Source organism: Equus quagga, chromosome 12, assembly GCF_021613505.1.
Source record: "Equus quagga isolate Etosha38 chromosome 12, UCLA_HA_Equagga_1.0, whole genome shotgun sequence".
Classification (NCBI taxonomy): domain Eukaryota; kingdom Metazoa; phylum Chordata; class Mammalia; order Perissodactyla; family Equidae; genus Equus; species Equus quagga.
This window is the reverse complement of record NC_060278.1, coordinates 42,970,431-42,987,363: the sequence shown is the minus strand read 5'-3', so window position 1 is coordinate 42,987,363 and position 16,933 is coordinate 42,970,431. Positions and strand designations below refer to the sequence as shown.

The following is a 16,933-nucleotide window of genomic DNA, read 5'->3' as shown; positions in this document are numbered from 1 at the left end:
CTTCAGCTGCTCTGAATCCTGATCCAGGTGCACGTGCAGCTCTATGATGAAGGGCATCAGCTTGTCCTGCAGCCACCCATCTTAGAGGGTGGAAAGCAGTGAGAGAGAGAGACGAAATCCCGTTCGTGCTCAGAGATTCCAAAGTGTCTTCTTCTCCCTCACTTCACATTCCTCTTTCCTTCCTGACTAATGGCCTGGTGGATTTCAGCCTCTTAATACCAGACTCCAAAGCAACAACCATATACAGAATGCTTAACCAGCTCCCACAATTGTGTCATTTCAATCGCAGAGTAAAAGCCTTAATCTATATTGCTCGCAGGATTCTATTTCCCCGACTAAACTCAGATGTAATAATATAGTAAGATTGCAATGTTCTTACTTTTAAAAGGTAGTTGAACGTGGGATTGTATTTCTAATTTAAGTCACTATTACATAAACTTGACTAAGGTGAAATTAATTCCTCTGAATAAAAAAAATACCTATCAAACATTATTTTTAGAAAGATGAAGACAAATGCAGTTCCTTAAAGAGAAGGAGGACAAATACAGAATTACAAGAACTTTCCATAACTCCACCAAAACCTTGCCCATCAAGCCATTATCTATAATTTCTCAGGGGCAAAATATAAGCATTATGATTCAGAAAAGACAACAGAAGAACATTATATTCCAGCATACACAATGACATTACCAAATTATCTTCAGCTTGTAAATGCCTGACTTAAGATCTGCCTTTATATTTGGGTTCAGTAAAATCAATGCAGTCTCAAGAGAGATCCCATTAGCATGTTTAAAGCATTAATCAATCAAGTATATTTGTACTCAGTCAGAAGGATGAATATACTGACATGAAGAAAATGGTAAGCATGGGAAAAAGGCAAGACCAAAGAACATGAGTTTAGTTGTATATTTTCATCACCGTGGGCTACGAGAAAATACATTCTGATGGGCAACTGTGAATTTTCTCATCACCCTGGTTTTGATTCTCGGTTTCTTTGGTACCATTACTGAACACCTACTTTTGCAAAGTATGTTATATACACCTAATAACTTAAAACCAACAACCCACCCAAGCAGGTATGTATTATACTCACTTTACAGATAAGCAAACATGTCTAATGTTATATACCTTGTAAATGGCTAAGCTGGGAATTAACCAACTCCAGGGATGTCTTGTCTACAAAGTTTGTGCTATTAAGCATGACACACCACAGGTACGTCCACTCCCACTGAGAACATCAGCGTCACTAAAGCACTATCCTCCTTGCCGCCTGCTCCGATTCCTCATTCACCAGGCCACCTGCAGATAATCTGGCTTCCCACTCGGCTTTCTTACACTTAATACACGCATTCCAGTAAACTAGAAGGTTATACTTTGCAAAGTAAATTTAATACAATTTCCTATATTAAAATTTAATACAATTTTTATAATTTGGGGGTATAAAAGGAACATAAATTCATGCCTTAAAATACACACATTTTTTAAAATGAAAATCACATATAATGCAGTCACCCTGAGGTAAGAACTTAAAACTTTGGCATATTTACTTCCTTTATCTAAATGTAATAACAACAACAGCAGCAGCTAACAAATAGCTTGTACCAGGAGCCAGGCCCTGTTCGAAGGGCATTGCATGTGTTCCATCATTTAAACCTGAGAACTCGATAAGGTAGGCACCATTGTTATTCCATTTTACAGATAAAGAACCTGAGGCATAAAGAAATTAAGTGGCTTCCCAAGATCACAGAGCTAATAAGGGGCAGAGTTGGGATTTGAACCCACAAAGTCTAACTTCAGAGCATGCGCCCTTAACCAAGAAGCTATACTGCCTCTACCCTGAACTGGGATGTTCAAAGGGCAATAACTCCTCTCCAGGATGCAGAGGGCGGGTGGGTGAGGCTGTATTTATTTTATTTCTAGACGCACTCCTCCCTAAAATACCCCCCAACACCCCAAAAATCTCCTCTGGGAGGGCTTTCACTACTGCTCGCCAGAAAACATTACGAGCTGACACAACTGAGTCCCCAGGGGATAAAAGAAAGCATCTGCCTAAATTATATCTAAAAATACGCTGTTAACTTCTCTTAGAAACTTTCTAGTTCTTTCACTCCCACAAGTGCAAAAACCTTACAGCAAACTCATGCTAAAAATCACAATGGATGTTTGTTCTTTAAATCATTAGATTTGATTTAATTTAACACTCTAGTAGTCAAAGCTTTATTCTAAGATCTTTGGTTCAGATATATTTAGTAAATCTAACAAAATCCAGTAATTATTCCCTAATATAAGCTAATAATCATATCAACTTAAACGTCAATACACTTTCTGAATAAATTTTTAACTCATGACTTGAACTTACAAACATGAATACGAGGGGTAGGGGAAAATCTCTCTCAAAAAGACCCTGAAAGTTCATTTTAAAAAATAGCCAGAATTTTAAAAGCAAATACTGTGTCTTTAAAGGCACCTCAGATTCTTAAAATACTTCAAAAGTTTCCAGAGAATGAGTGAATCTTAATTGTATATATTTACTAACATCCATTGAGTAGCTACTATGTGCACAGCACTGTGCTAAAGTACTTTAAGAGGGAGAATGTATTCTGCTGACATATTCTTACTGTTTTTAATACAACACAGCAAGCATTTCTGCAAACTTTTGAAAACCAGTTATGCCAGGAACCATTGCTTGATTGACACACGAATCAGAAGTAGGATTCTTGGTCTCAAGGAGTTTGCAGCATCACATGTGGGAATGATTCAAGAAAACTGCATTACAGTTTGAAAGCACTATCCCAAAGTACATACAAGGTAGAATTAGAGGCATGATAAATATTCAATTCTGGCAGAATAGAAAGAGGAGTTTCCTCCTTGACATACTTTTCCCTCCCCTCGGTTTTTTTCCCCTCCTGGAGAGGAAGGTAGGAGGGAAAGGCAGAAGCCATCAACCAAGCAGGTACCAACCTTCTCCATTTAAGGCTTGCCTCCTTAGCACGTCCTTTGGGCACTAGCAGTTAAGAATGTACTAGAAAGTCAATTCTCCAGGTTTAAACAAGTGGCCACTGGTACATAATTTATTTCCCTCTAGTTTTCAGTATTTAAGCAGCAAACAGAAAGAATCTAGAGTGGCCAGAAGGATCAATGGCATAATTTACTAAGTGCTATTCAGTCAATAAATAATTTCTATACAGAAAAGTATGAAAGACAGTGTATAGGTAAGTACCAAAATGAGATATATTGTAAGTGCCAGAAGGAAGAAAGGTTAAATGACTTACCCAAGATAAACCAGCTAGTGACTCATTAGTGGCTAAATAATCTTCCCCCTTAGGTCAACTGTATTCACCACTGATGAAAATCAAAAAGACAGGAGGCCATTAAAGAATAACGAATTACCAATCCTAGCATTTCCCAAATTCTCGTCCTAGCCCCTTTATATCACCATATTCTTCTGCCCTAGGTCTGGAGGGGATCTGCTTTCCGGTCTACTAATATTTTTATGGTTACTATGGGCTTCTTTAACCTTACTTTAACCTCACTGCCAATACACGGTACCACAGTGAAATGTGTATGAGATTTCATTACAAAATGTGATCTTTTCTTAACTGGTGTGAAAGAAATAATTATTCTGACACCTGTTAAAATGGTAAGTAAGATTTTATTCAAGATTATTGCAACAGGGGTATTACAATAGGGAAGAGAGATCAATTCTGAATACAGCAAAGACAGCTGGGGATTTACAGCCAAGACACAGAGTGCGGGAGTCAGTGGATGGAAAATTACTAAGAGGAGAAATCAAGGGTCTGGGGATTCTTGCTAAACTGGCAGAACAGGATTCTTGCTGAAGGCAGGTCAAGAACTTAGACATCAAAGATGTGGGATGAGGAACCTGACTAGATACCCAGAGTGGTCAGATATCAAGGGTGGGGCAATTCTCACTAAACTGACTTTGCAGAATTCTTTGCTAAGACTGGGCTAGCAGGCCCCACGAGGACAAGACAGACACGAAGACCAAGGTCAAAGCCTAGTTGAGAAGAAGGCTCAGAGGAGCCTAACTAACGTTGGGTTAAGGAAGGAGTCTCTGTCACTAGCATTTTACCAAACTCTTCTCCCAATATGCCAAATAAAGTTTTTACAAATACCATATTAAAAGCTCTTTCATGGACCCTGAGAAAGCAGCCCACTAAATGTAAAAACTGGAGCATTTCTAAAATACGCAGGCATACGCAGAATACAAAGCTAATCATGCTGACCCTCTACTTAAACCATCCAAGGGTTACCACTGCCTCCAGGACCAGTTCTTGCTAAGGCATGTGAGGCCCTGCCTATTCTCCTGCCTGGTCCTCTCACTAAACGCTGCCACCCCCTCCTCTCAACTCCACACTCAGGGCCTTTGTGCACAATGTTCCTTCAGCCCAATATTCTCTTCTTCCCACAACTCAATTTTCCACAGAGCTCCTTGGTAAAGGAGTACTTATCTTTCAAGCCTCAGTTCAAAGGCTATGAACCTTTCTCAAGCGCTCCCTCCCACCTCCCCCTTCCTTTTTTCTCCTTTGTTCTGATCACTGAGATGACAAGGAACTGTAACTTTCGACTGCACTTGTCTCTATGTCTATCTCTCTTCAGGTTCTAAGTCCCTCCAGAGCAGGGAATAGGTTTCATTGCCTTTGTATCCCAATCATCTCCAAGTGAGGTGAAACAAAGAAAAAAGGAAATAAAAGCAAACCTTCTTTTGAAATTGTGAAAGCAGCACTGTTGATTCCAAAAAGAAAGGTAGTCATGCTTTAAAGATTTAAAATAAACCTGTTACTATATCCTTTACAGGTAGTTCATTAAAACTTTGGACTGGTCCTAACCTTCTGATTTGTTTACAAACTGAACTAAACTGACACAGTGCTCAAAACAGCATTAAATAATACTTTCTCAAAAGAAAGATTCAGCCTATAACCAAAGGCACTACATGGTGAACTCCTTTATTTTGCTGCTGCCCACCCCTACCAATACAGGAACCACGTAATGCTGGGGGAAAGAAGGGAATGAAATTCCTCATTACCCTTTCTACCATCTTATACCCGCAAATATTACACACATGAATCTTATTAACTCCAAGCCAGACAATGCCCTGTTATTTCCTATTCTCTACTAATCACCTACTGAAAGGACTGATTCATCATTGCTCCCACCCCACTTTCTATAATATAACCATCAACTATAGTTCTTTTTCTCATTTTAATCGAAAGATAAGATTTATTACAATGTAATCATCACTATCATCATATAAATCAGAGTTTTCAAAAGCCTAGTCAGTGGATAGCAGCATCAGAATTACCTGGGGGTTTAGGAAAATTGAGATTCCTGGATACCACCCTAAAACTGAGTAAAAACATGGAGTGGGAGGGAGCATAGGTTAGGAAATGTGAGTTTGAAATGATCTCCCCAGCTGGTTAATAGACTCACTGTATTTGAGAATAAATGAATAAACTAGATCTTCATTTATTAAATTGTTGAGTGCCAAAATATATGGCAAATACTATGACAGGTAGTACAGGATATACAGAAGTAATGCTGGAAGCAGCACCTGACCCCAAAGTATTCCCAATTTAATTAGGCAGAAAAAGTGTACACACAGAGGAATTATAGAACAATGCTAAACTCTATGGTATAGAATGGCCTTCAAACTTTAGATCAAGTACCTCCATCTTTAAAATGTTTAAGTACAGACCACTATAGGGACAGTAACTTATAAGTTACATATGTATTACTTTACTAACACATCAGGTACATTTAATAACATATTAAAAAGATGAAAGTTTTTGGAAACATATTAAATTTCAATAGTACAAACTTTTCAGTGATTAGTAAATCACATTATTAATACTACGAAATATAAATGTTTCTTGAATTTTTTAAATCTTGGCTTAAAAATCTGTGATACAAAGATTTGAGGGACTAATTGTAAGTTCAGTTTATGCTGATATTTCAATGGCTGTCATAGCTAAAAAACAGTACCTCAAACAAGTAAAAGTAGTGCATCATTGGCTGCATTTCTTTAATTGTGATTCTCACATTTCAATCCAATCACCAATTACGTGGAAATTTTTAATAAAAGTCATGTTAGTAGATACCTTCCCTTTTGACAATTAGCTGTTCTTGAAAACTATTATTTTAATAATTGTAACAAATGATTTCCAAAATCTACTAAGATTTTTGATCTAGAAGATTTAAAAACAGGTTAGATGCGAGAATTTCAGGAATCACACACAATTCAGGATAATCACATGAGTAGGGTAATTTTAAACACTTACTTTCAAAAAGCTAATTCCAATCTTTCTGCAGTATAATAGGCAAGATATTGTGAAGGATCCTCCAAGACAAAACACTTTTTTTAATGTATTGCTCAGCTTGAAGAAAGTAAGGGAAACATTCAAAAGAAAAATAAATTAAAAAAATTTTTTAAATCTGAAAGCTACCACAAAAGCCAGCATTTCCCTGGGGTCGAATACTTAGCACTGGACCCCTACAAGGTGGGAAAGCTGAACCTACAAACTCCCTCATTTGAGTCAGGATCCCTATAGGACACTAAAGTGTCTCAGGTCAGTAGAGGCTCCCATGAGGGGCAAACACAAATTCTCTCTAGAGGAAGTCATCCTCAATTCAGACACACCATTTCGCACAGATAAAAATCAGGCAAATATGAGTTCATCAGCAAAGACTAGCAAGTGCAAAAAGAAACAAGCCACAGTGGATGAGAATCAGGAGACACAAACAATAAAGCTATATCTCCAAGACTTCAGATAATGAAATTTCCCGATTCAGAATGTAAATAACCATACATTAAATGTTTAAGAAAAAGAAGAAGAAATCACAAAAATAAACAAAGACCAAGAGACTACTAAAAAAGCCAGACTGGTTTGAGAGAAAACCTTCGAACTTTTAGAAATGAAAAACAGAATTAATGAAATTAAAAATGCAACAGATGGAGAAAGAAACGAGAGCAGTGTGCATCTAACACTCTGACTTTGCAGGGAACTGCCCAAGGGACTGGTTTCTGTCCAGCTCAACTCAGAGTGCTGATGGGAATCGGCATATGCTAGACACCTGGGGGCTGCTGAGAACAAAAAGAACTGTTCAGTGTGCCACTGCTTCAGGGGAACCACGGTACAGTAGACAGACACCAGAAGGAGCAAGAGATTACAAGCTCGTAAAAATAAGAAACCAGCAAATACTCTAATAAGGAAGCTACATGCATAAGTCCAGAGACGACACATTTACAGAAAACGTTAGGAAGCCTTGAGAATCACCAGTTGGACTGAATGGTGAAAATCTTTTCATGTATGAAGCCAGGCCAGAAAGACTGGGAGAGGTGGCTATTTTGTTAAATGTGTGGATACCAACACAGAGTTACAAAAGACACAGGGCAAAATGGCCTAATCAAGGAAGAAAATAAATCTCCAGAAACCAACTCTAAAGAAACAGAGGTATATGCATTACCTGACAAAGAACTCAAAATAACTGACATAAAGATGTTCAATGAGCTCATGAAAATGATGCGTGAACAAAATGAAAATTTCAACAAAGAGATAAGAAATATAAAAAAGAACCAACAAATTCTCGAGCTGAAGAATGCAATAACTAAACCGAAAAATTCATTAGAGGAGTTCAACCACAGATTTGATTAATCAGAAGAAAGAATCAGTGAACCTGAAGATAGGTCATTTGAAATTATCCAGAGGAGCAAAAAGAAAAAATAATGAAAAAGAGTAAATTAAGTTAAGGGACTTAGAGGATACCATCAAACGGATCAATGTACGTGTTATGGGAGTCCCAAAAGAGACAGACAAAGGGATAAAAAGCTTATTTAAAGAAAAAATGGCTGCAAAGTCCCCAAATATAAGGAAGGAAATGGACATCCAGATTCAAGAAACCCAAGAAAGGGGATTAAAGTTAAATAGGATTAGAACTCAAAACAGGGTGAATCCAAAGATGTCCACACTGAGACACATTATAATCAAATTGTCAAAAGTCAAAGACAGAGAATTTTGAAAGCAACAAGAGAAACACAACTTGTCACCTGCAAAGGAACCCCTATAAGCCTATCAGCAGATTTCTCAGTAGAAAACTTGCAGACCAGGAAAGAATGTGCTAATATATTCAAACTGCCGAAAGAAAAAAAAGAAACCTGCCAACCAAGAATGCTCAGTTCAGCAAAACTGTCCTTCAAAATGAAGGAGAGATAAAAACTTTCACAGATAAACAAAAGCCGAGAGAGTTCATCACCACCAGCTCTGCCTTACAAGAAATGCTAAAGGGAGCATTAAAGCTGAAACAAAAAAGTGCTAAACAGCAACAGGAAAGCATATGGAAGTATAAAGTGCACTGGTAAAGGGAAATATACAGACAAATACAGAGTACCATAATACTGTAATGATGGTGCATAAGTAATTTTAATTCTGGTATACAAGTTAAAAGACAAAAGTGTTTAAAAAAACTATAAAAAGGTTAATGGGTACACAGTATAAAAGATACAATTTGTGGCACCAATAATATAAAGTGTGGGAGAGGGAGAAGTCAAAGTGCAGAATTTTTTCATGAGATTAAAGTTAAGTGGTTATCAGTTTAAAATAGATTGTTATAACTATAAGCTGTTTTATGTAAACCCCATGGTAACCACAAAGAAAATACATATAGATGATACACAAAAGAAAACGAGAAAGGAATCAAAGTATGTCACTACAAAAAAAATCACCAAAACACATACAAAGACAGCAAAAGATGTTAGGCTGGACAAAAGAACTAGAAAACAGAAAGCAATGAAATGGGAATAGTAAGACCTTCCCCACCAATAGCTACTCTAAATATAAATGGATTACTCTTTCCAATCAAAAGACATAGAGTGGCTAAATGGATTTTAAAGAAAATTCCAACTCTATGCTGTCTACAAGTGACTCACTTATGTTTAAGAACACACAGGCTGAAAGCGAAAGGATGGAAAAAGATATTCCACACAAATGATAATCAAAAGAGAGAGGGTGGCCATACTCATATCAGGCAAAATAGACTTTAAGTCAAAAACCGTCAAAAGAGCAAAGAAAGACATTATATAATGATAAAAGGATCAATTCACCTTGAAGATATAACAATTATAAATATTTATAGACCCAACATCAGAGCACTTAAATAGATGAACACTGACAGGACTGCAGGGAGAAACAGACAGCAACACAATAACAGTACAAGATTGCATCACCCCACCTTCAATAATGGATAGAATATCCAGCCAGAAGATTAAGAAGGAAAGAGAGGACTTGAACAACACTATAAATTTAATGGACTTAACAGACATAAACAGAATATTTCACTCAACAGCAGCAGAATACACATTCTTCTCAAACGCACATGGAACATTTTTCCAGGACAGATCACATGTTAGGTCACAAAACAAGTCTTAACAAATTAAGAATACTGAAATCATACCAAATATCTTATCCAAACTGATGGCATCTAACTACAAATCAATAACAGAAAGAAAACTGGAAAATTCACAAATATGTGGAAATTAAACAACACACTCCTTAACAAAACCAACAGGGTCAAGGAAGAAATTAAAAGGGAAATTAGAAAATATCTTGAGACAAATGAAAATACAATATACAAAAACTTATGGGATGCAGCAAAAACAGTACTAGGAGGGAAGTTTACAGCAATAAATGCCTACACTGGGGAAAAAAAATCTCAAATAACCCAACTCTATACCTCAAGGAATAAACTTAACCAAGGAGGCAAAAGACTTATACACTGAAAACTACAAAATGTTCCTAGAAGAAATTAAAGACACAAATAAATGGAAAGAGATCCTGTGTTCATGGATTGGTTAATATTGATAAAATACATACCACCCAAAAAGATCTACAGATTCAATATAATCTCTATCAAAACCCCAATGGTATTTTTTAGAGAAACAGAAAAAACAATTCTAAAATTCATATGGAACCACAAGGACCCTGAATCGCCAAAACAATCTTAAGAAAGAAGAACAAAGCTGGAGGCCTCACACTTCCTGACTTCAAAACATATTACAAAGCTACAATAATCAAAACAGTATGGTAGGGGCAAAAAGACAGACATATAGAACAATGGAACAGAATCAAGAGCCCAGAAATACACCTAGACACATATGGTCAATAGTGCCAAGAATATACAAGAGGGGAAAGATAGTCGCTTCAACAAATGGTGCTGAGAAAACTGGACATCCACTTGCAAAAGAATGAAATTGGACTTTTATCTTATACCATACACAAAAACCAACTCGAAATGGATTAAAGACTTAAATATAACACCAGAAACTGTAAAACTCCTAGAAGAAAAACAAAGGGAAAACCTTCATTACAGTGGTCTTGGCAATGATTTCATGGATATAAAACCAGAAGCACAGGAAACCAAGGAAAAAACAGACAGGTGAGGCTACATCAAACTAAAAAGCTTTTGCATGACAAAGGAAACAGTCAACAGAGTGAAAAGGCAACCTATGGAATAAAGTATTTGCAAACCATCTATCTGAAAAAAGGTTAATATCCAAAGTATATAAGGAACTCCTACAATTCATTAGCAAAAAAAAAAACCTGATTAAAAACAGGGCAAAGGACTTGATTGGACATTTCTCCAAAGAAGATGTACTAATGGCCAACAGATACATGAAAAGATGCTCAACATCACCAGTTATCAGAGAAATGCAAATCAAAACCACAATGAGTTATCACGCCACAATTGTTAAGACGCCCATTATCAAAAAACAAAACAAAACAGATAATAACAAATGTTGGCAAGGAAGTGGAGAAACTGGAACCCTTGCACATTGTAAGTGGGAATGTAAAATAGTGCAGCCACTACAGACAACACTATAGAGGTTCCTCAAAAAACTAAAAATAGAACTACCATATGATTCAGCAATCCCACTTCTAGGTATTTATTCAAAAGAATTGAAATCAGGATCTCAAAGAGATATTTGCACTCCCACATTCAGTGCTGCATTATTCACAATAGCCAAGATATGAAAACAAACCAAATGTCCATCAACAGATAGACAAATGAAGAAAATGTGTTATATACATTCAATACAATATTTTTCCATCATAAAAAGGAAAGAAATTCTATCATATGCTACAACATGGATGAAGCTTGAGGACATTATGTTAAGTGAAATTAGCCAGTCACAGAATAATTAATACTGCATGATTCCACTTAATGTGGTATCTAAAGTAGTCAAACTTATAGAAGCGGAAAGTAGAATTGTGGTTTCCAGGCAATGGGGAGAGAGGAAAATGGGAGTTGCTATTCAATGGTATAAAATTTCAATTTCAGTCACTCAAGATGAAAAAGTTCTAGATATCTGCTGTACAACATTGTGCTACAGTTAACAATACTGTACTGCACACTTAAAATTTTGTTAAGAGGGTAGATCTCATGTTATGTTTTTTTATCACAATAAAAACAAATTCAACAGAGGAGTTAGTGATTTAAATACAGATAAAGAGATTTAGCTAACTAAAAGATACATCTAACCATATTACATACAGTAACTGTACTGTAAATTGTACTACAGATTACAGTACAGAGAAACAGTGAAATAGGGAAAGGAATAAGAGTTTAAACATACGTAGGCTAGAATGAGATATTTAAGCATATCTAATGAGAGCAATAGAAACACTAGAGAGAACAGAGGAAAGGCACTATTCAAAAAGATAATGGTTGGCACATTTCCAATACTGATGAAAGATATAAATCCACAGAGTTTAGATCTAAGCAAATTAAACAGTTCATAACACAGAGAGGCAATGAACTTACGGGAAAAATTAATGACAAGTTAATGCATATGGGAGAGTCAAGGTCTAACAATCTACTCAGAGTCCCACAACAAAACTCTAAAGAGACCAGAAGCAAAGCAACATCCAAAAAGAGAATAGTTGATAAAAGTCCAGAACTAATGAAAAACATGAATGCACAGACATAGAAAGCAAGCAGGAAAAAAAAAAAAGTAATCCATACCTAAACACAACTGTAGTGAAAATACAACACCAAAGAAAAAGAGAGAATCTTAAAAAGAGACAGAAAAGATTGCCTACCTACAGGCAGATGACTTCCGAACCAAAACAATGGAAATCAGTAGACAATGGAATATTACCTTCTGAGGAGTGAAAGAAAATAACCATCAACTAAGAAATGGAGACTGAGCAAAGCTATCTTTCAAGAATAAGAGCAGGGGGCAAGCCCAGTGGCACAGCAGTTAAGTGCGCATGTTCTGCTTCGGCGGCCCGGGGTTCACCAGTTCAGATCCTGGGTGCAGACATGGCACCGGGTGGCAAGCCATGCTGTGGTAGGCGTCCCACATATAAAGTACAGGAAGATGGGCACCGATGTTAGCTCAGGACCAGTCTTCCTCAGAAAAAAGAGGAGGATTGGTAGATGTTAGCTCGGGGCTAATCTTCCTCAGGGGGAAAAAAAAAGAATAAGAGCAAAATTATTTTCAGGTTTAAAAAAGAAAGTTTATGACTGACAATCCTTCACCAAAAGAACTTCAAAGATGTTCATGAGGAAAAGGGAAAATGACCCCCGAAGGAAAGTCTGAGATGGAAGAAGGAATGGTAAAAAATATAATAACTTAAAAATGATGTGGCTGATTCTAAACAACCTGAGGTTTATAAAATAAAAAAGAAGAGTTAATGGCGGCATGTAGGTCAGAAGGGAAGTAGACGAAGGTAAAGACGTTTTTTCTCACAACAGATTGTACCGCACACCCACTTTGGAGACTAACGGTGTAGACTATAGATAGATAGATATTTAGCTAGAGCAGACAGAAATGCCGGCTGCTATCATTTCAGAAATCTTAAAGACACGAGCCATGCCATAAAGAATTTGTAAGTTTGCAATAAGGGGAAAGGAGCAGGGTACGCCAAATGGGAAAAATAGCAAAGGTTCAGAAGTAGAGATGAGCACGGCATAGCTGTTCTTCCTCTAATAAAGTATCATATCATTTCACATGTTCTTTGAAAATCTCTAAGACAAAAACAAAACAAACCAAAAAACTACCTCCAAGGAGGAACCGCATGAGCAGAACAACAGTGGAAGATGTCAGAGATTCATTATGACCTTGGGCAGCTCACTTAACTTTCTGAAGGCTTCTGTCTCTCAGTGTGTAACATGTAACATCTACCCTTCCCAGTGTCACTAGTATATATTGATGACAAGTGAAAAAATTCAAAAGGGGAAGGCCATAGCACTGATCTCTTTCGTCTTATTACTAGTTACTGTGCTGGGTACTGGCAATACGGAATAAAAGAAACAAAGCAAATCAGCAATTACAATGCAGTGTGACAGGTCCTGTGACACGTGAGGGATGCACATGCTACTTGAGCAAACCCAAGGATGGTGGCAAAGCCATGCATGCTTCCCTCTTGCTTGTTCCCACTATTAACAATGGCTCCCATTGGGCAAACTACTGATGGCCACTTTAGTTACACTAAGTACTTGTCATCCCAGTGAGTTTCAGATCTATGAAAAGAATCACCGCCAAGAATTTCGTTATTAAAAATTTCAAAATAAATTTAACAAAAGTCCATTTTAAAACATCCCAAGAAGGAGGCAAATCAATTTTCTTCATGCTGATCAAAATTTCACCACAGAAAGCTAGTCTAGACATTTTGGATCCATAAAAATTAGCATAATCAGAGTTTTTCCAAAACATGAAAAAAAATTCTTTTTTGCTTCATTTCAAAGCACGTAACAGTAATGGTAATATATTATCTATATGCATGCTGGAATTATCCAAATATAATCTAACAGAAGAAAAAAAAATATTTCAAAGGCTCATTCTTTTTCTGGACTTACACTCTACAAAATCAAACACACTTTGCATAAATGAATTCTATTCTCTGCAACATGTCTTTTCTACTGCGCTAGGAAGCATTACTGCTTTTCAACTTAATCATTGGTTGTTCTGTTGTATTTAGCCACTCGAGGCCTATTACCAATGCACACACAAATCCTTCATTTAAGAAAATACTCCTGAAAAAGAACACACAGAAGCTTCTCAAAGAAAAGCAATTCTTCCTTACTCTACTATATCCAGTATTAGTAAACAGATCCGTGCTATAACATTCCTCTCTGGAATTTTTAAATTTAGCTTGAATATACATTAGCGACGTGGGCAAGGGTACATAATGAATATTCCCAAGGATACAAAATCCAAATATGTTCATGTATGACTAAACAAATTTTTATATGAACTGCAAATGACAATAAAATACAAAGACGGCTTTTTAAATTCCATATTTGTTTAAATTAAAACATTTCTACCAGTAGTAAAATGTTTTTAGTTATGTCCTCAATATTCCAAAAGACTTAGAAGCCTTTAAAAGTCATATGAATCTAAATTTTCACAACCATTTTTTTAAACATGTCACCGTAACTGAAAACGACTACAAACAAATGTACGTTTTGATTGCCATACTGGCATTAATAAATTAGCTAACAAGCAGGTGTGTGACTTTATTTCATTGCTGAGAGGTAAGTAAGAATGGATAATGACATTTACTACCAACCAGGGAATAAAGAGAGACACCAACGGTGGTTTTATAGGCATCACTGGTGGTCCCTTTGATAAACACCTACAGCACTTCTAAACCAATTTAGCCCTACTTACACAGCATTTTCTACTGTACACTCTTTGGGATTACATCTACCTTTCCTATAAACTCCTTGAGGGGAGAGTCTTATCTTAAATACTACTTCCATATCCCTTCCAGCTCAAACACAGAGCTCAGCGCATACTTACTGATAAATTAAGAGCACAGTACTATAGATATCTTCCACAGCAATCAGCAGAAAATCAGGATGTGGGTAAAGTAATGTAAATGGAGGTATAAGTTATGTACAACACAATGACAACATTGGGACAAGATCATAAAAGTGACTTTGAAATAACACGGTCAGAAAGAGAGCAAATGCATTTACACAGCATAATCATTTTCACAAGGTACAATAAAATTTAACACACTATTATTACTTAGCTTAAAAATCCTTTTTCTTGGTCTTCCATGCGATGCTGCATTTTCTACTATTCCTTGCTGCACATTTCTATAATGCTATCTCATGTCTGTATACAGTACCTTACTCACACAAGTATGGAAATGAGCTATACTATTCAAAATCCAAAGGAATATAAAAACAATGTGTTTTTCTACCCTTGCTGGGTTAAAACACACCGTGTTTTGCAAATAAAAACAAAGGTCATCATCTGTCTTACTTTTCATTCACACTGAAATGACACACTGAATGACAGGAATTTTTTTAGAGTTCCTATTAGAAAAATTCTGTACCAACTTGGCTTTAAAATCAACTTTAATCAAATGTTTCATCTCTTTATCATCTTCTTCAATCTCTCAATCAAAATTACATACAATTATATTTTTTGAAACAGTTATGATGCAAATTAAGTTACAATTTACGATATCAGCAGCCTTACACTATCTTTACCATTTTAAAGGCACCACACTAGGGAGGACAAAAGCATACTTTGAAACACCTTCCTAGCCTTTAACAATAGTCTCTTACTAGAACTTCTTCTCCCTTCATATAATTATATTAAGTTTCTGTGCCCCCCTACTCTCCAAGATGAAATAATCTGTTTATCCCTCCCTCCAACACTTCAGAGAGGAGCTTGTATCTCTTCTCTCTCATGCCTTTTGTCTCAGAACAGCAAAGCACTTCATTATTTCATCTTACCAGCCCTATGAAGACAGTGGTACACCAAGAGCTGGAGAGGTGATGAACTAACTAGGCAACCAGAGAGATCTGGACAGCCGACCAAAACTTGGTACCCGTCTAGCTCCTTAAAACCAGTCAGAAAAATCAGCCAAGGCCCTATTTACAGGTCAGGAGGGTTTGGAATACAATACAAAACAAAACAAAAAAAACCTTTCCCACCAAGGAACTCACATACACACACAATTGTACTTTTCAGATGGTGGAAATACAGCTAATCTTGTTCTTTTTCAAGAGTTTAAACACTAGGGACATCTGCATCTAGATAAAAACTCCTGAGGGCAATTTGATCAAAAGACACAGAAAATCCTTCCTTCAAAGAAACGCACCTTGTGACACTCCAAGAAGGAGGAGAGAGATTTAAAGTAAAACCTGCCCTGAATTCTTGCCACTAGCTTCAGGAAAAGAATAAAAAACCCTGGGCTTCACTGGGCTTTGAAACATTTTGCTGTAACCCCAGGGCCACGGAAGCTGTTGGTGAAATTCTTCCACTCATCTCTGAGGAAGAGTATCACAGCGATACAAACTCACATACACAGACACACACATCCATCTCTACTACCGTTCTCGTCCCTTCCACTCCCGACCTTCCCCCTTGGGTGCTCATGACCCCAAACGTGGACACGATGCTACAAAAAGCAAAGTCATGGGGCAATGCGGGGGAGACGGGGGTGCAAAGGGGTGAAAGAACCAGAAAAGCAGGGGTGGCCGAGGTCGTCAGCTGGCTTGTCTGTTATCGGAAAGCAAACAGTCGGGTGGGGAAAGGGAATGCCGAGGTAGAAAGAAAGCAATCCGGGATGCCCACTCTGCCACCTCCTAGCTCTCTGCCCTCCATCACCCCAGCCTCTCCTGGAGGACCACCTCCGAGGAGGACAGGGCGCCAGTGACATGCCCCACCTTTACCCTTGAGGGGCAAGCAGCGAAATGAGCTTGCAAAGAAGCCTGGGGGCTGAGAGGGGGGCCAGGGGCACCCGGGCTCCAGGGGGACGCCCTGCCGCGCGGGGACCGCCCTGGGGCCAGGGGGCGGCCCACGCGGAGGGGCAGCGGGGCTCCGAGGAGGGTCTCGCCCCGCCGCTGCCCAGGAGGCTCCGGCTACTCACATTCTCCGTGTCCCGCTCGTTCA

The 16,933-nt window shown here is 37.6% G+C and overlaps 1 protein-coding gene across 1 annotated transcript in view; it reads right to left on the bottom strand.

Annotated features, from left to right (window-relative positions):
• MARK1 (microtubule affinity regulating kinase 1) overlaps positions 1-16,931 on the bottom strand; it is a gene marked incomplete at its 5' end in the record, with an annotated part of 113,516 nt that extends 96,585 nt beyond the window's left edge. Inside the window, one exon of the mRNA XM_046678016.1 lies at positions 16,911-16,931. Within this exon, the coding sequence (XP_046533972.1) occupies positions 16,911-16,931 (21 nt within the window). The remainder of the gene's footprint in view (positions 1-16,910) is intronic.
• Between the last annotated feature and the right edge of the window lie 2 nt (positions 16,932-16,933).